Source organism: Nerophis lumbriciformis, linkage group LG33, assembly GCF_033978685.3.
Source record: "Nerophis lumbriciformis linkage group LG33, RoL_Nlum_v2.1, whole genome shotgun sequence".
In the NCBI taxonomy this organism is placed as follows: domain Eukaryota; kingdom Metazoa; phylum Chordata; class Actinopteri; order Syngnathiformes; family Syngnathidae; genus Nerophis; species Nerophis lumbriciformis.
The window spans coordinates 12139976-12161148 of NC_084580.2; the positions used below are offsets into that span (position 1 = coordinate 12139976).

Genomic DNA, 21173 nt, shown 5'->3' on the forward strand with positions numbered 1-21173 from the left:
AGTCGCACCGGCCGAAAATGCATAATAAAGAAGGAAAAAAACATATATAAGTCCCACTGGAGTATAAGTCGCATTTTTTGGGGAAATTTATTTGATAAAACCTAACACCAAGAATAGACATTTGAAAGGCAATTTAAAATAAATAAAGAATAGTGAACAACAGGCTGAATAAGTGTATGTTATATGAGGCATAAATAACCAACTGAGAACGTGCCTGGTATGTTAACGTAACATATTTTGGTAAGAGTCATTCAAATAACTATAACATATAGAACATGCTATACGTTTACCAAACAATCTGTCACTCCTAATCGCTAAATCCGATTAAATCTTATACATCTAGTCTCTTACGTGAATGAGCTAAATAATATTATTTGATATTTTACGATAATGTGTTAATAATTTCACACATAAGTCGCTCCTGAGTATAAGTCGCACCCCAGGCCAAACTATGAAAAAAACTGCGACTTATAGTCTGAAAAATACGGTACTTTATAGTATGTCACAACCTACTCAGTGGCCTAGTGGTTAGAGTGTCCGTCCTGAGATCGGTAGGTTGCGAGTTCAAACCCCGGTCGAGTCATACCAAAGACTATAAAAATTACCTCCCTGCTTGGCACTCAGCATCAAGGGTTGGAATTGGGGGTTAAATCACCAACAATGATTCCTGGGCGTGGCCACCGCTGCTGCTCACTGCTCCCAAGGGGATGGGTCTAATGCAGAGGACAAATTTCACCACACAATCATTGGTACTTTAACGTAACTTAAATGTATTCGTAATAGGCTGAGTGTAATTAGCCTTTTTCGCTGTTTCATTTATAGCATTACCAACCTTTTCCAACTTTAAAATTTGTAATCCTGGTTTATTTTCCTTATAGTGTTTTTTTATCAGCCTCTTACTACTAAGGCTTAGAAATGCAACATCATTTTGTTCTGCAGTGCATCTTTGATGTATATGTTTAAATAAGAAATGATACATCTGAATCGGAATCTTTAGAGTTGGTGCATGTATACCTAATAAATTGTCCAATTACTATATTTTCTGTGATTGTTTAGTTGGACAACCCTCCATGCCACGTACAGTACACAGTATTGTAATAGGTTGGATGATGCCCAATGGGCTACACTGTGCTCGTCTACCACCATGCATTTGATAGTGAATGTTGCAAATGATGGTTTGATGAAAGCGTGCAGCATCAGTAGTTACCCTAAATGTCTCATAACCTCCAGTATATGTTGAGAAATGTCAGTCATTCTAATTAAATTGCGTTTTAAGCCAGGACTGGTGCATCTTAACTATAATGCCCACTCTTAGGACTTTCAGTTCTCCTTCTATTGTCGTCAAATAAAAACAAAACTAACCTTTTGAAACAACGACTGACTTTGAAGGCATACTCCCGCAGCGAAGAGACAATTTTCCTACTTTTCCTTTAGCACTTGTTTTATAACTGATACTAAATCTTTTCTGTGCTCTCAGCATGTTGCAATAGATCCCACTTTGTGTACTATTAAGCTTTTTATTGAATGTATTTTTTCTTTTTATACACATATGAAAATAAATATTTCATATAATTTTATCAAATAAAATAAAATGTATATTTTTTAAAACCTACAACTAAAACTTTGATTGATTTTGTACATTAGCGGAACACATGATTTTGCATATTCTAAAGTTGACATTCTTCTCCTGGCAGTGGGCGGGCGTGTGAACCAGGAACTGAAGTACACGCGTCAGAAGATCGGCGAAGAGGCCATGTTCAACCCTCAGCTCATGATTCAGACGCCACGGGACGAGGGAGCCAGCATTTTGACGGTGGAGGCATTGTTGCAGCACCTGGAGTCAGCCATACGAGCCAGCAGAGTTCATGTCTACCTTTATCACCGGTAAATGTCCATTAGCATATACTTTATGCAACTATTTTGATCCTATAGTCTGGTGATAGACATCATTCACAAGTCTGTCCATGTAAAACTCGGCTCCATGTTACTCTTTTGCAAGATGTCAGGTTATAATATAATAATTTCAGTACAAATAATAATTTTCCCTTTTTCCCAGGCAATGGAAATTAGAACACTTATGCTACAAATCAGGAGAACTAGTCACGGAAACCCATTTTATGGATCAGGTAAGACAGACAATTCTATATTTAGAAAACAATTACGACACATAATAACAGGTGTATATATTTACTCTACTACTGAACCGCTGCATGCACATAAAAAGGAACGTGTCCGAACATGCTCCACTATGTACTTGCCTGTGATATTATTTGTCTAACAAATACACTACTTGATGGTACTATTATCAAACCCCAAGAATTCTCACACAACTCAAAAAAACACCCACTGTAACTTTAGGGTGTTGAGCCCCATCACCATTAAATTTGGTAGGGAACTGACAATGCCATGTATGTAAAGATTTTAGAAATATTGGTTAGGACATATGCATTATGTTAGCATGTCTTTCAAAGCATTTTCAACATACCAGAGGCACCACGTGTGTCATTTACACCTATAGTGTTGGCACATGACTGACCACCTGCACAATCTAATGATATCATATACAAGAGCTCGAGATAATCATGCATAGTTTACCTCTTGATGTGTGTCTAATTATTCTTGATGTAAGTTTAAGCTATTCCTGATGTGTTTGTGTGTGTGAACAGATCATAGAAAAGCTTCATCCTTGTCTCATCATCACACCTCTAGACTGTTTCTGGGAAGGAGCCAAGCTTCATTCTGGAATGGTCTATCTTCCGTAAGTTAACATAAATATGTGCCGTCACGAGTCGCAAATTTGGTTAAAAAAATCAATCAATCATTCAATCAATCAAAATTTAATCATATAGCCCTTCATCACAAGTGCCCACACCTGGGCAAGAAAGAACAATGGGAACAATGACAAACCTAGGGAGTGGGTACGGTTCATAATGTGAGAGTCCAGTCCATAGGTAGGCCAGCAGGGGAATCCTCTTGCATGTAGACAAGTTGGCAGGGCAGAGACTTCATCAACTGCTGTGTAGAGGAGTGGTCCTACCCAGTTTCCGACTCAGAACAGCTCGCGCCTCCTGTGTAAACTGATCCGTGGCAACGTGATAACCTCTCCACACAGGAGAGGGGGGGCAAGGCAAAAAAAGAGAAGCGACATGTCAACTGGTCTAAAAAGGGGTCTATTTAAAGGCTGGAGTATATAAATGAGATATACGATGGGACATAAATGCTTCTACTGAGCTAGCATCTCTAATTGTTACCGGTAGGGCATTCCACTGTACTGGAACCCAAATAGAAAACACTCTAGAGCCCGCAGACTTTTTTGAGGCTCTGGGAATCACTAATAAGCCGGAACGCAGATTTCTGGCCTGGACATATAATACAATACAATCAGTTTATGAGGTAGTGATCTGACATTACTTTAGTGTATGTGAGTACCAACACTTTAGAGGTAGTGACACCCCGGACAAGGACAAGGTCTATCGTATTACCATTGCGATGCATGGGTTCATGTATTATTTGTGTAAGACCACAACTATTAATTATAGTCTGGAGCGCCACACACGCAGGGTCTGGCGTGGTAAACATATAGATATTAAAATCGCTCATAATAAATATATTATCTGCATGCGTCACTCGATCAGCAACAAACTCTGAGAATTGGCTGATAAAGTCTGAATAGGGCCCAGGGGTGGCGATAGACAACAGCTAGTTGTCTAACAATTGTTTTTGGTTGGCAAAAGTTATAATACAAAGGTACACTGTCATGGCACCCTTCCATTGGGCAGGCAGTAGAAAAGGTACCTAATAGGTGGAGACTATCACCATTGTGCCAACGCAGTTCATGGGGAAAGCTAAGCCTCCAGCCACTTAGGGTGTACCGTTACAAACTGTACCATGGCATTCAGATTGTACAGTACTGTTTGATAGAAACTGGTTTATAAACACTTTAGGAACAGAAGGTGCTAAAAGCAAAGACATTTCAGGACATGAACAGGATGAGCGGTATAGAAAATGGATAGATGACGGATGACTGTTGGACTTGTTATGGCAACTCTCAATCTGTTTACAAGACAACGAGACAGAGATCTCTGAATTCTGTTATTTTTCCTTTATATGTGCTTCCCAGGCACGCTCAACCCAACCATCAGACTCCACATAGTGTGTTTGCATGTGTGTGTGTGTCCTGAATTTGTCCCCACTGAAGGCTCTATTGTAGTGGTGGCTGGCATGCGTATCGCTGGCCATCGTTTCTCTTCAGCCCTGGGCCTCACACCATTGTCTGGCCTTTTAGTTGCTAATGGGCTGTTGCTACAGTAATACTGCACAGACTTTACCTCTGCAAATGCGTGTTTCATTCACATATGCATGTGTGTCGTTTTGAGTGGTGGACACCTATTTATGTAAGTATGCAAATTTTAGTTCTGGACTTTTTGGTACCAGATAAAGGCTTTTACCTTGTTCTGGTTGGGAGGCTGAGAATAATAACCCAAGCCTGGTTAAGCACATACAATGTGTTGTGAATGACAGCGAGAGAGAGATTTAGACTGGAATGTGTGAGGCATGGAGAGCTTAAAGGGGACAAGGACCACTTGGAGCAGGAATCCAACCCCGGCAACTGGGAATTATTCTTTTCTGTCATCTTGGAAGGATTAAAAAAAAAAAAACAGTCGCCCTTTTTCTTGTACATTGCCACATCATTATTAGCCTCCCACCACAGTTAATCATACACATTTTAAGCATGTTTTAATGACATGGAGGTGATTAGCATCTTTATGCACAATGCACTTTTCTTCCCTGTTAAGTTAAAGTTAAAGTACCAATGATTGTCACACACACACTAGGTGTGGTGAAATTATTAGCACCTGTTAGCACTTGTTTTTGTGTATTCGGGATCCCCACAAGGGCCGAAAATATGAATTCAGAGAAGATATTCATAAAACATTTTTTCTTGCGTTCTTTGGTCTGGATCCAGGGATGCAGAGCAAGGAAAGCGATGTGCAGGCAAGAAGTCTGTTTGATTAGGGGAAAAAACGAGGAAAGGCAAAAGAAATCTAATGCAGCGTAGACGACAAACACTTGCCAGGGTACAAAGCACAATGATCCAGCAAGGAGCAACAGGTGAAGCTAAGTAGGCTAGATGAACTAATGGAAAACAGGTGTGCACACAGAAAACAGAACAGAAAGTGAAGGCGCAGAAAAAATAAGGAATCCAACAGGAAGTACAACCAAAATAGGAGCACCAGGACAGGAAATTATACAAAACCCAGGAAAATAGCTAACAAAATCAAAACTCTAATGTATGATCATGACAATTTTGCTTTGTTCGGAAAAAAATTGTTTGAGATTTGCCCCGATTTGTGACATTTACCAATATGTGATATCAAAGGATATCTCCATACATGATAGAGGTTTTCCAGGAGAACGCTGCGCTCGTCCGCCATTTGTATGTTTTGCAGCGGCAGTTGTAGTCAAATTGAAATAATATCCAGGGTGCGACCCAATGACCGACTATGCACTGTTATTGGTTGTATTAACCAGCACAGGTCACTACACAAACCTCCAGCCTCATATGAAAAAGTAAGAAGTGCATTGTTAACTTTTGTGTTTTGTGATAATGTACTTACTCAACGTCTCAAACGTGGGGCCCAGCGAGAGTAGAAACCACAGAGCCTGCCTAAGAAACCCCCTTCGGTACGAGTGCAATTTACACAGTAGACGGCTTTACTCAAAACTACATGTCCCCGCGGGTACAGTATTTACAATTTATTGCAACTGTGGATACAATAAAACGGTAAGTCCAAAAACAGTAGATTGACAAATGTAATGATGCGTTAGCGGTAGGGATGTCCGATAAATGCTTTAAAATGTAATATCGGAAATTATCGGTATCGGTTTCAAAATTATTGGTTTCGGTTTCAAAAAGTAAAATTCATGACTTTTTAAAACGCCGCTGTGTACACGGACGTAGGGAGAAGTACAGAGCGCCAATAAACCTTAAAGGCACTGCCTTTGCGTGCCGGCCCAGTCACATAATATCTACGGCTTTTCACACACACAAGTGAATGCATGCATACTTGGTCAACAGCCATACAGGTCACACTGAGAGTGGCCGTATAAACAACTTTAACACTTTTACAAATATGCACCACACTGTGAAACCACACCAAACAAGAATGACAAACACATTTCGGGAGAACATCCGCACCGTAACACAACATAACACAACAGAACAAATACCCAAAACCCCTTGCAGCACTAACTCTTCTGGGACGCTACAATGTACACCCCCGCCCCTACCCCCTACCACCACCCACCCCCCCAACACCGCCCACCTCAACCTCCTCATGCTCTCTCAGGGAGAGCATGTCCCAAATTCCAAACTGCTGTTTTGAGGCATGTTAAAAAAAATAATGCACTTTGTGACTTCAATAATAAATATGGCAGTGCCATGTTGGCATTTTTTTCCATAACTTGAGTTGATTTATTTTGGAAAACCTTGTTACATCTGCTTTTTATCCATAGATGTATCGGATTTAATTTTTTATTGTCTATAGCAGGGGTGTCAAAAGTGTGCCCCGGAGGCCATTTGCGGCCCACAGCTAATGTTTTAAAGGCCCACGGCACATTCTAAAAATACTATTAAAATAAACAAAAACATAAGAAAAGTGAAATAAAAAAGCTTAAAGGTTAAATGTAATTTAGAAAAAGTTGCAATGTTGACTAATAAAACAAAGCTGGTTTTTTTTCTTTCAAACTGTCATTGCTCAAAACATAATATTGAATCAAAATCAATGTTATTATGAATTATTGACCTATCCAAGGTTCGGATTACTTCACATCAAATATTCCACTAAGAAAAATATTTTTGGTGGAAGATTTTGCAAATTTGGTAAATAAATAACCCAAAAATTTATATTTTGTCGTTTTCTTACTGTACCGAAAATGAACCGAACCGTGACCTCTAAACCAAAGTATGTACCGAACCGAAATGTTTGTGTACCGTTACACCCCTATTACATTGCGATAATGTATGTTGATGCCCCGCAAATTTGACCGTGACAAGAGAAAAAAATTCCTCTATGCCCTGCAGAGTCCTCGCTAGGTAGCTAACATCCCTCAACGGTGTTTTAGCTACTTCTAAGTCATTAATCCTCGCCTCCATGGTGACAAATGAACTACTTTTCTGACAAGTACCATCCCTGCAGGACGAGGAATAGCTAAAATATGCTTCACTACACACAATAGGAGGATACAATACAATACAATCCACTTTATTTATATAGCACATTTAAACAACATAAATGTTTCCAAAGTGCTGCACAAAAATATTAAAAACAAGATTCAAATGCTATCCTTAGCTTCACCAATGACTGAAGAAAAACTAAATAAATAAATATAAACACAACATAAAACAAATAACGATTTTAAAGGGTAAAACCAATTAAAACAATAAATAGAAATGAACATTTAAAAACACAGAGGACCACACAACTCACGTAGTGTTAAAAGCCAGAGAATAAAAGTGGGTCTTAAGACGAGATCTAAAACACTCCCCTGTGGGAGCAGTTCGAACATGGAGGGGCAGAGTGTTCCAGAGCTTAGGGCTGACCACAGAGAAGGCCCTGTCTCCCCTGGTTTTAAGTCTCGTCTTGGGCACCACGAGCTGGAGCTGACTCTCGGACCTCAGAGTGCACGCAGGAGTGTAAATTTGGATGAGGTCCGAGATATAATGATATAAGATATAACAATAGCTGACTGCTGACAGCTAGCTAGCGCGCCTGAATGTAAACAAAGGGGTGGAGCTATACAAATATCGACTGTAACAAGTATTACATCGTTATTTTTTCATTATCTGAAAATATTTTGTCATTTTTGTTATTGTTAATAAATTGTTAATTAAATGTTATGACTTGGTATTGGATCAAAACTTACATAAAATGTCCAAACAACAGAAGAATAAGTGCTTATTACACTTTAACAGAAGTGTAGCTAGAACATGTTAAAACAGAAAGTAATCAAATATTATCAGTAAATGAAAAAATAGATTAACGATTGATTCATTTTGTACCTCTTGTCCCTCATTATTTTTGACAAAATGTTTATTGTATCATAAAAATATCTGTTTAAAAAAAAAAACAATAATGATTTTTTTTGTGGACCCCCTTTATTTTGAAAAGTATCAAAATAAATGTTGGTACCAAAATATTGATATCAGGACAATGCTAGTATCTTTATCGCTAAAACTACAACATGGCTGACTGGGCAGAGACGCATTCGCAGCCAGCTGGAAGGATTGGCAACTCATTTTCAGACACACTCAAAAAAGCGTGTGAACGATTATCTAAAACTTGTACCAAAGCATCACCATTCTCCATCTTGTTACATTTTTTGGTTTGCTGGTTTACCATGAATTGATTTACGTGGACCCCGACTTAAACAAGTTGAAAAACTTATTGGGGTGTTACTATTTAGTGGTCAATTGTACGGAATATGTACTGTACTGTGCAATCTACTAATAAAAGTTTCAATCAATCAATCAATGATACCAGTAGTACTCTTGCGGCGTCAGACCATGAAGCGACCACCACCATGTCTTGGCACTTGCTTGTGCTGCCAGCTATTTAGACAATTTTGTTGACTCTGCTGTACATTGACTACTCTAACGTGCATGCATAGTATTTTCCCTTAAGAAGATACACTGCAATTGAAGTTTGTGAGACACTATTACCTGCCCACACACCATGTTGTGAATGGTACAGTCAAGCCTGTCTCACAACATTATTTGTTAGTAGTATTTCTTGGTAGAATATACAAACTATGAAACAGTAAAGCAACATACAAGTGGCGTTGTGCTTTTACCCTGACACAGTGGTAAAGACCCTCTGCAGTGGACCAACTTCGACCCCAAGGAGTTCCTTGACGACTTACGACGGGACCACTTCCCGGTAGACGGCTTTGAAGAGATGTTGGCAAAAGCCGACGTTGGACACGGCTACATGGATCGTCCCTGTCTGAAACCCTCCGACCCCGACTGCCCCCTCACTGCACCCAACAAGAACTCCACCAAGGTAAGTTTCTTTTTTAGGTTGTGGGTCAGACATCTTTTGTTGGAGCACAGCTGTTGACATTTTATTTTTCTCGGCTGTTTTTTTTTTTTTTTATTGCGGCCAAGCCGTTAGATGTGGCGTGGGCCCTGAACGGCGGCTGCTATGGGCTGTCCAGAAAGTACATGCACTGGCAGGAGGAACTGATTGTAGGCGGGACCACCAAGAACGGCAGCGGACCCCTGCTCAGGTAACATATCCAAACGTCTATATAAACACACACACACACACATGCTCAGACACTGCTGGGAGCTGCACAGCGCTTATTCTGGAAGGAGTGTGTGTTTTCCATTCTTTTTTATTTTTAAAGCTCTCTGGTACTGATGTGCGTGCGTGCGTGCATGTGCATGTATGCATGTGTGTGTGTGTAGTGTGTGTGTGTGTCTGTGTGTGTATGCTGTAAATCTTGCAGTCATTAGCAGATTCCAGTTAAATCTTCAAGTTCCAGCTGTTCCCTCTCAGCTCTGGCTACTCTGCATGGACACTACCCACACACACACACACACACACACAAACACACACATGTGCTTACCGTGATCTATGGCTTGGACAGTTTATCCAAATATACAACCTACACAGACCTGAGCTTTCATTTTTTTTGGAGTACTTCAAGACCTGCTTTATGTATACAGTGTCTTAAAGACACATCTTTTTTTTATCGATTCATTAGGGGAAAAAAACACCATATTGACACAAATATAAGACAGTGTTTTCCCCTGACAAAAATTATTTACCGTATTTTTCGGAGTATAAGGCGCACCGGAGTATAAGTCTCACCTGCCGAAAATGCCTAATAAAGAAGGAAAAAAATCATATATAAGTCGCACTGGAGTATAAGTCGCATTTTTGGGGGAAATGTATTTGATAAAAGCCAACACCAAGAATAGACATTTGAAAGGCAATTTAAAATAAATAAAGAATAGTGAACAACAGGCTGAATAAGTGAACGTTATATGAGGCATAAATAACCAACTGAGAACGTGCCTGGTATGTTAACGTAACATATTATGGTAAGAGTCATTCAAATAACTATAACATATAGAACATGCTATACGTTTACCAAACAATCTGTCACTCCTAATCGCTAAATCCCATGAAATCTTATACGTCTAGTCTCTTACGTGAATGAGCTGAATAATATTATTTGATATTTTACGGTAATGTGTTAATAATTTCACACATAAGTCGCTCCTGAGTATAAGTCGCACCCCCGGCCAAACTATGAAAAAAAACTGCGACTTATAGTCCGAAAAATACGGTAAATATTATTTTGGGGTCGATATTATGCATTTTTCCACCAACCATGTAGTGAGTCAAAGACGTGTTTCCTGTCACTCAAACACACCACTCACCTGGAAGAGATGCAACCCTGTCACAGTGACCCACCCAAAAAAGTGTCTCAAGAGTTTATAGAAAGTTATCAAACAACAGAAGATAATACTGATCAATCAAGTAGAGCCCGCAAACAACTGCGGAGCAGCTATGAAACATGATCTCCTTTTTTAGATATTTTAATATGGAGTAATTTTGTCTTTTTTGAAGTTTGATTTTTTTATTAAAATGCAGCTGAGATAGGTTCCAACACCCCCCGCGATGCCGAAAGGGACAAGCGGTAGAAAATGGATGGATGGATGGATGGATGGATATTTTCCCCAAAATTTGAATGAGACAGAATGTGGGGACGGCGTGGCGAAGTTGGCAGAGTGGCCGTGCCAGCAATCGGAGGGTTGCTGGTTACTGGGGTTCAATCCCCACCTTCTACCATCCTAGTCACGTCCGTTGTGTCCTTGGGCAAGACACTTCACCCCTTGCTCCTGATGGATCGTGGTTAGGGCCTTGCATGGCAGCTCCCGCCATCAGTGTGTGAATGTGTGTGTGAATGGGTGAATGTGGAAATAGTGTCAAAGCGCTTTGAGTACCTTGAAGGTAGAAAAGCGCTATACAAGTATAACCCATGTATCATTTATTTATAATGTCAGAAATTCAGGATTGTCTTATATTCGGGGTCAATACGACACCAAATTGCTGTAAATCCAAAAACTGTACCGCTGTTGTTTTGCCATTAAAATTGTGGTGACTGAGCTGACAGTTTTTTACCGTTAAATCAAAGGGCCTTTTTTTTTTTTTACAGTGCATTACTATAGAAAAACAGAACCACTGGTAATTTTAACGCAAAATTCTGTCGACTGAGTTGCTACTTTTTTTACCGTAAAATCTAACTTTCCTACGTTTGTACAGTGCATTTCTGTAAATGGGAAAAATATTACCTCTGATGATTTACGGTAAAATTATGGCGACTGAGCTGCAAGCTTTTTACAGTAAAATCTACTGACTTTTTAATTGTACAGCTTGAAAGGTGTCAGAATGAATACGTATTACATTTGGTATACAGTACACCCTTTGGCGGACCAAACAAAATGACACAAACGGGCCAAATTTGGCTCGCGAGCCCAATGTTTATTGGATATGCTTTGGTGTAAATTTTGCGCACCTTCTGCTCCACAGTCACATTTTAACCCGTTTTTTGAGTTTGTGTGCGAGATGTTAGATTTTGGAGGCGTTCCTACCCCACTCTCTCCAAAAGTATCACAATTCATCTTTTGAAAATGTACACTGTTTAAATATATATCTTGAAGTCATCCCCATAATTTTTTTAAGCCATAGTCGAAAATAATCTTCATAAACATTATATAGATTCACCCGGTCACAACATTGGGTACACCTGCACACTCGCCGATCCATTCACTCTGCATAAAAAAAGCTGCTTTTAGCATTGTTTATGTCAGTGCATCTTTCATGTCTGTGTTATTATCGACATGCCAAAATTAGATGAAAATGATACTTTAACCTACCTTTTTTGTTCCCTCATTGCCTGACTTAATGTCCAAATAAAAAAAACATCCACCTTGCTGTGACATCACAACGCGCCAGACTGCAAAACCCCGCAAACAGAGGCATACAAAATTGCATGCTCTGCACGCACGCTCACGTCAAAATGCATGAACCCTATGATATGATGCTTTGGCATGGTTTAACACGAGTGTCATTGTAACATTTGTACGTCAGAGAAGACAAAATGTATCATTGGTCCTCTAGTATTATTGGTGAAGTCTCCTGCTGGTACAATGTGGACTAATGTCTTGGGACACACATTTTAAACAGTTTTTCCAAACAATTCATCAATTTTAAGCACCTAGCTTTGTGAGAATAATTTGAGAAAGTTCCTATTATTGTGTCTCATTGCCAAAGTAAGGTCTGTAAAGGCATGCTTGAATAAGTTAAGTAAAACCCCGACAAAACACTTTCATGATGAAGTATAATGCACCAAAAATCCTAAATACTGGGGCTGTGAATCTTTGGGTGTCCCACGATTCGATTCAATATCGATTCTTGGGTCACGATTCGATTCAAAATCTTTTTTTTTTTTTTTTTTTTTTCTCAATTCAACACGATTCTCGATTCAAAAACGATTTTTTTTCCCGATTCAAAACGATTCTCTATTCATTCAATACATAGGATTTCAGCAGGATCTACCCCAGTCTGCTGACATGCAAGCAGAGTAGTATATTTTTGTAAAAAGCTTTTATAATTGTAAAGGACAATGTTTTATCAACTGATTGCAACAATGTAAATTTGTTTTAACTATTAAATGAACCAAAAATATGACTTATTTTATCTTTGTGAAAATATTGGACACAGTGTGTTGTCAAGCTTATGAGATGCGATGCAAGTGTAAGCCACTGTGACACTATTGTTTATTTATTTTTATTTCTATAAATGTCTAATGATAATGTCAATGAGGGATTTTTAATCACTGCTATGTTGAAATTGTAACTAAATTTGATACTGTTGTTGATAATATTCATTTTTGTTTCACTACTTTTGGTTTGTTCTGTGTCGTGTTTGTGTCTCCTCTCAATAGCTCTGTTTATTGCAGTTCTGAGTGTTGCTGGGTCGGGTTTGGTTTTGGAATTGGAATGCATTGTTATGGTATTGCTGTGTATTGTTTTGTTGGATTGATTAATTAAAAAATAAATAAATAAATAAAAAATCGATTTTTAAAAAATGAGAATCGATTCTGAATCGCACAACGTGAGAATCGTGATTCGAATCGAATCAATTTTTTCCCACACCCCTACTAAATACACTCCAAAATTTTGTCAAAAATGTTCCTGTTAGACATATGTCTATTTTACAGATCGTTAAAGCCATGTTTTGCACACAATACTAAATGTACCTGTCATCGCTCTTTGTTGTGTTGTTTATCCATAAATATGACCATCCCCTTATTCGGTCTCTTCTCCGTTCAGCGCCCAGGCCTTACAGACCATGTTCCAGCTGATGACGCCCAAGCAGATGTTTGAGCACTTTCGGGGCTACGAGGAGGTTTCCCACATCAACTGGAATGAGGAGAAGGCTGCAGCCATTCTGGAAGCGTGGCAGAGGAGATATTCGGAGGTATGAATGGAACATACATGGCGGGGAATCGAAAAAGGAATCCTAACTGTTTACAAGTGCATGCAAAGCAATGGATGCTGGATGGGTGTTGTGTGTGGTTGGTATAAAGACGCAGTATAGTCTGGAATACATTAGGAGAGTTTTGGGTGTCTTTCTGTCTTTAACGTTCATACAATCGCTTTCCCAGCTGTGGCCCCATTGGTGGCTAGTGTGTGACATCATCTAGTTTCCCCCACCCCCTTCGAAACCCCTGTTTGACACACAGTGACCTTGGTGTATGCGTGTGTGTGTGCCATTCATCTTGGGGGCCCCCAGGGTGCCTCCATAGGAAAAGATCATTCATTCATTGGCTGTGTGTACTTTTTTTTTTTTATCAATGGCCGCTGGTGTCGTGCTGTTCAAATGTATAGGCGGGAGGTAAAGATGTGCACACATGTTGCATGTGGCGCAAGTGTGTGTTTCAGAATGTATCAGCCAGCCCGCCTCACTCCCCACTGAGTAGTAAGTGCAGGTCAATGTTGAAGACATCTGTCTGTCCAGAGATAGGAAGACGAGAACTTGGATCATGTTTTTACAATAACAACAAATTCTTGTAAATATCTGCTTGTAAAGTACCCTATTTACCGGTACTCAAATAATGGCCTATGGGTGTTTATTAATCCACTGCAAATCTATTTTAGAGGACACAATTTATGTTTTATACAATTGTTTGTGTTAAGGGTGGAACTATACACACTGCAGTCTCTTGATTGGTCAGTGGAGAATTGTCACATCCGTGTACCGATGGGAATGTAATGCTTCAAATTAGCAGCGTCCTGTTATTCATTAGCACTCTGGCAAAGTTGCAAGATTTAACCCATGACGTATTGTTTGAGGCCATTTTGCAAGTTTTTGTTAGCTTGACGTGAGGTGTTTTTGTGATATGGCTCTTTGATTTTGCACTTGCTGTACGACCATAAGACCATGCTGTAGTGCTGCAGACCATGTTCATGTGAACTGAATGGTACTGTACAGCTCGGGGGCTCTATGTACCGTATTTTTCAGAGTATAAGTCGCCCCGGAGTATAAGTCGCACCAACCGAAAATGCATAATAAAGAAGGAAAAAAACATATATAAGCCGCACTGGAGTATAAGTCGCATTTTTTGGGGAAATGTATTTGATAAAACCCAACACCAAGAATAGACATTTGAAAGGCAATTTAAAATAAATAAAGAATAGTGAACAACAGGCTGAATAAGTGTACGTTATATGAGGCATAAATAACCAACTGAGAACGTGCCTGGTATGTTAACGTAACATATTATGGTAAGAGTCATTCAAATAACTATAACATATAGGGATGTCCCGATCCAGGTTTTTGCACTTCCGATCCGATACCGGTATTGTTTTTGCACTTCCGATCCGATACCGATACTGACCGATACCGATACTGACCGATACTGGCCTATCCGAGCATGTATTAAATTTTAAAGTTATTTAGCCTGCTTAGTTGTCAGAATCATGTTGAAAAGGGTTTTAGTACTCTTGATAACAACTAGCCAGCTGAATTAGGGGAGTTTGAATAATACACAATGGTTGGTAACAAGAAACTGACCTGTTTATTCAAGGATAAACACAAAATAGACAAAATTATACATGACAAACAGAAATGGCATCATTGAACTAGGGCTGGGCGATATGGCCTTTTTTTAATATTGCAATATTTTAAGGCCATATTGCGATACACGATATATATCTCGATATTTTGCCTTAGCCTTGAATGAACACTTGATGCATATAATCACAGCAGTATGATGATTCTATGTGTCTACATTAAAACATTCTTCTTCATACTGCATTAATATATGCTACTTTTAAACTTTCATGCAGAGAGGGAAATCACAACAAAAAAAAATCACTATTTTTTTCATACGGTGTTGATGTGGAAATGTTTGCTTCGGCATTTTGATGGTGTGGGCGTGTGGCACCGAATGGAGATAAGCGTTTCGACAGACGTTACAATATTTGAACAATGATGACGAAAACTGTTTTCTCTGTCGTGTCCATGTGTCGAAAATTGTTATGCGCTTATTTTTTTATTTGATTTTGTGCGTGGCATAGATTTGCCGTGCGCAGAGGACACTTGAGCAGGTGCGCACCTTAGCGGCTGCGCTAGCATCACAGCTAACGTTAGCCATGCTGCTACCTCGCTCTCTGCTGGGAGAGGGCGTATACGTATGTGACGTATGACGTGACAGTATGTGATGTGTGTAAGAAGGTGCGCTCGCTGTCTGTAAGAGGGAGACACAGGAAAGAGTGAGAAGAGCCTGTCGTGTAATGCCAGCAGCTAAAAGCAACTGCGTGAGAATCCACAGACCTGTGGATGTGTTGAAGGTGTGCTGGAAAATGCGGAACGGAAATTAGGGAGCAGCAGAAAAGTGGAATGTATTATTTAAATCGGTGCGTTGGAAAACACGGACCGGAGTTTTTTTTAAACTGGATCTGGATCGGCATTTTCCAATGCCTTGCCGATACGCATTTTTTTGCAAATATCGGCGGCCGATCCGATCCAAATATCGGATCGGGACATCCCTAATAACATATAGAACATGCTATACGTTTACCAAACAATCTGTCACTCCTAATCGCTAAATCCCATGTAATCTTATACGTCTAGTCCCTTACGTGAATGAGCTAAATAGTATTATTTGATATTTTACGGTAATGTGTTAATAATTTCACACATAAGTCGCTCCTGAGTATAAGTCGCACCCCCGGCCAAACTATGAAAAAAACTGCGACTTATAGTCCGAAAAATACGGTAAAGGTAATTATACCAAACTAGAAACACAACTTGTGCTGGAGTGCACTACTTGGCTGCAACCAGCAGAGGAGCTGTTGATTCAACAACAAAAAAGTTAAAGTACCAATGATTGTCACACACACACGAGGTGTGGTAAAATTAACCTCTGCATTTGTCCCAAACCCTTGTTCACCCTCTGGGATGTGAGGGGAGCAGTGAGCAGCAGCTGTAGCTGCCCCCGGGAATCATTTTGGTGATTTAACCCCCAATTCCAACCCTTGATGCTGAGTGCTAAGCCACTTGTATGGAAACAGGAGTTCAGAAAAAAATCACAATTAATTCTGCCGATTGTCATTTTTCCATATGACTTTACCTAATACATTCTCTTTAGTAACTAACTTTTTTTTTTTTAGGTTGTGTTGAATAGCGTGGCGGCCAACTCATCCCAGAAGGTCTTGTCTTTCACTACCACCACTCTAGAGGACATTCTCAAGTCTTTCTCGGACATCAGCGTTATTCGTGTGGCCAGCGGTTACTTACTGATGGTGAGAGTCAATATTACTGCATTACCGTAGAATGAGAGTTACCTGTTTTATCTTGTCTGTCCCCAGCTGGCCTATGCGTGTCTGACCATGCTGCGGTGGGACTGTGCCAAATCTCAAGGGGCTGTAGGGTTGGCGGGCGTCCTGCTGGTGACGCTGTCAGTGGCGGCAGGTTTGGGACTCTGCTCTCTCTTGGGCATTTCCTTCAATGCGGCCACCACACAGGTAAGGCACATTTAAAATTGGATTGGATTGGATCTCTTGAGATCAAATGTTTGTTTGATCTGCAGGTGCTGCCATTTTTGGCTCTGGGTGTCGGTGTGGATGACGTCTTTCTCCTTGCGCATGCCTTCAGTGAGACGGGGCAGAACAAGAGGATCCCATTCGAGGTGGGTCCAACATCCAAACTGCAGCTTCATTCACTTCGAGATCAATGTAAAATAGTCGAAACAGCAGATTAATTTGCCTGTGCCTTTTACACAGAAGCCAACTAAGTTGTTTGCCAAAGTTGGGTTTGTATTTTTATTACTGTGAGAATAAAAAGTAGTCTGAAAAATATTAATAAATTCTATCGAATGACAGCAGCCAATCGATGCCAGCATGCTGATTGAGCACATGTCAATTTTGTCAGGCATTAATTTATTCGTTTCGCCTTGGCTGTCATGCAGCCAGCTTGAGTTATCTGACCAGCTTCTGTCAATCAGACTCCAAATGTGACTGTTCCACAGTGACAAAAATGAATAATTGCGGAAGTTTGGAGATAGTTTTTGTCTGACTGGGAAGCTACATGTGGTTATCACGTCATTGAGGTACATGCTAATTTTTATATAATAATGGAATAATATATGATAATTGTAATATGTTATAAGTTATGAAAGCCTAAATAGTGCACCTTATTTCAAGTAATCTTACCAAGACAATTTTGACTTGTTCCTTTGCAGAATTGTTTGCTCATTACAAGCACAAACAACAAATACAAATTTCTCTCTTTTTAAGAGGGCCATTTTTCCCAGTGTAGTGCTACTACACTTTATGATTTTGACACTACACTTTATGATAGTGAGACTGCACTTTATGGCTACGTTCACAATGCAGGTCAAATGTCCAATTCGGATTTTTTGTCAAATCTGAACTTTTTAGTGGCCATTAACTTTACCAAAAAAAAAAAGATTTCTAATGTGAATGCAATCCGACCCGCATGCAGACATGATGTCTTGAGATCGTGCAAATGGCTTCAGCTCTAGTCTTTCTCAGTACTGGTGCATTTCTGGCAATTTCAAGGATTTTGTGCAACCAAAGTCCACATTTTGTGAACCAAATTATTGCATGTAGAAGATTAAGAAGAAAGAGACCACATATTTTGGCTTTGGCAATTTTACGGGATATTTTGCTTCGACTTCTGCTTGAAGAGCGTGTCTGTGGGCGGCCAGTCGGAGACAGGAGTGGTGGAACTTTTACGTGAGCTCCTAATACATATTATTTTCACCTGTTTTCTGCTCCGTTGTCAACTATTTATTTTTATTACAGTCTATTTTGGCGAATAATTATGACGCTTATCGCTTTTTGATGCCTTTCTGGTCGGATGAATGCAACTGGAGCACGGTAGCGTTCACATTGAGGATGCATCGCGTATATGTCTATTTTATTTCTACATACGATAGAGGCCGGGGTCGAATATGAAAAATTCAGAATTGCACTGTTCACACTAACATGACAAAATCCGATACAGGTTGCATATGGGCAAAAAAAAATCGGAATTGACCTGCAATGTGGACAAGGCCAAATTATAATGACACTACATGGTCCTTCAACAGAGAGCTGCTAATACAGTAGATCATTAAAGGGTAACATAATATTTGTACGTGTTCAATACGTGTTGAATTTTGACAGTATGGTTCTATTTAATGACACGTTTACACAAAATAACATTAAGAAAATGACAACACTGTTTGAGTGGAGATCTGCTTCATAAGCACAATTCAGATGTAAACCACAAATATGCACAAATATCTAATTCCACCTTTGTTTTTGTCAAAGTAGTTTCATAGTGATGAAAGTTGGAGACATGCTCTATCATTAAGCTGCACAATAAATGTATGATTTTTTTTTAAGTAGCGCAGAACAGACTTCTGTCAAAGAAAGATGTTTATTTGTATTCTGTTAGGTTGAGCATAAAGGATTTGTTTAAAAAATATATATATATTGGGTCGACCAGCCCTGCATGTTTCCTTTTTCAGGGAGTTGGCAAACCCATTAACCCTAAAGGCTTACTTAAGAGAACTCGTACTAGATTAAATTTTATTTGAACAAAAATAATCTATCAGCTTTTATGAAAAATATTTAGAAATCACAATACAAGCAACTTAATAAGAAAACTAGTGTTTCTGACTTTTATTATCGCTATAGTAGCTTGTTTGTATGTCAACCTACTATACCATATCAATAATATTGGTCTTTATGTGATGATTTAAAAAAAATATACATAACTAATGTTATCTTATTACAAACCCCGTTTCCATATGAGTTGGGAAATTGTGTTAGATGTAAATATAAACGGAATATAATGATTTGCAAATCCTTTTCCACCCATATTCAATTGAATGCACTACAAAGACAAGATATTTGATGTTCAAACTCATAAACTTTATTTTTTTTTGCAAATAACAATTAACTTAGAATTTCATGGCTGCAACACGTGCCAAAGTAGTTGGGAAAGGGCATGTTCACCACTGTGTTACATGGCCTTCCTTTTTAACAACACTCAGTAAACGTTTGGGAACTGAGGAGACACATTTTTTAAGCTTCTCAGGTGGAATTCTTTCCCATTCTTGCTTGATGTACAGCTTAAGTTGTTCAACAGTCCGGGGGTCTCCATTGTGGTATTTTAGGCTTCATAATGCGCCACACTTTTTCAATGGGAGACACTCTTTTACTATGAGACACTCTTTTACTATGAAGCCACGTTGATGTAACACGTGGCTTGGCATTGTCTTGCTGAAATAAGCAGGGGCGTCCGTGGTAACGTTGCTTGGATGGCAACATTTGTTGTTCCAAAACCTGTATGTACCTTTCAGCATTAATGGCGCCTTCACAGATGTGTAAGTTGCCCATGTCTTGGGCACTAATACACCCCCATACCATCACAGATGCTGGCTTTTCAACTTTGCGCCTATAACAATCCGGATGGTTCTTTTCCTCTTTGGTCTGGAGGACACGACGTCCACAGTTTCCAAAAACAATTTGAAATGTGGACTCGTCAGACCACAGAACACTTTTCCACTTTGTATCAGTCCATCTTAGATGAGCTCATGCCCAGGGAAGCCGACGGCGTTTCTGGGTGTTGTTGATAAACGGTTTTCGCCTTGCATAGGAGAGTTTTAACTTGCACTTACAGATGTAGCGACCAACTGTAGTTACTGACAGTGGGTTTCTGAAGTGTTCCTGAGCCCATGTGGTGATATCCTTTACACACTGATGTCGTTTGTTGATGCAGTACAGCCTGAGGGATCGAAGGTCACGGGCTTAGCTGCTTACGTGCAGTGATTTCTCCAGATTCTCTGAACCCTTTGATGATATTACGGACCGTAGATGGTGAAATCCCTAAATTCCTTGCAATAGCTGGTTGAGAAAGGTTTTTCTTAAACTGTTCAACAATTTGCTCACACATTTGTTGACAAAGTGGTGACCCTCGCCCCATCCTTGTTTGTGAATGACTGAGCATTTCATGGAATCTACTTTTATACCCAATCATGGCACCCATCTGTTCCCAATTTGCCTTTTCACCTGTGGGATGTTCCAAATAAGTGTTTGATGAGCATTCCTCAACTTTATCAGTATTTATTGCCACCTTTCCCAACTTCTTTGTCACGTGTTGCTGGCATCAAATTCTAAAGTTAATGATTATTGCAAAAAATATATATGTTTATCAGTTTGAACATCAAATATGTTGTCTTTGTAGCATATTCAACTGAATATGGGTTGAAAATGATTTGCAAATCATTGTATTCCGTTTATATTTACATCTAACACAATTTCCCAACTCATATGGAAACGGGGTTTGTATTTTCCAAGGAAGTACAAATGGGTTGTTGCTACCGTGCTAGTATTCGTATAGCCATGCTAATGGTTCTAGGGAAGTCATGGGGCTTTTTTTTTTTTTTTTTTCATGGGGCTATTTAACCACGGCCATTACAGTATTGTACAATCTATATGTCATTGTTGGTTTAAACAAAAATAAAAGTGCAATAAAATGTAGGATATTCGGTAGCAAGGATGTTTCTGCACCATCACA

At 39.4% G+C, this 21173-nt stretch overlaps 1 protein-coding gene across 3 annotated transcripts in view; it reads left to right on the forward strand.

Moving 5' to 3' along the window:
- ptch1 (patched 1) overlaps window positions 1-21173 on the forward strand; it is a 159338-nt gene that overhangs the window by 77339 nt on the left and 60826 nt on the right. For all 3 annotated transcript variants that reach the window (XM_061928961.1, XM_061928959.1, XM_061928962.1), the window contains exons 3-11: window positions 1695-1884; window positions 2057-2126; window positions 2667-2758; window positions 8864-9062; window positions 9167-9288; window positions 13409-13556; window positions 16754-16885; window positions 16952-17107; window positions 17173-17271. In XM_061928961.1, the coding sequence (XP_061784945.1) occupies window positions 1695-1884; window positions 2057-2126; window positions 2667-2758; window positions 8864-9062; window positions 9167-9288; window positions 13409-13556; window positions 16754-16885; window positions 16952-17107; window positions 17173-17271 (1208 nt within the window). The remainder of the gene's footprint in view (window positions 1-1694; window positions 1885-2056; window positions 2127-2666; window positions 2759-8863; window positions 9063-9166; window positions 9289-13408; window positions 13557-16753; window positions 16886-16951; window positions 17108-17172; window positions 17272-21173) is intronic.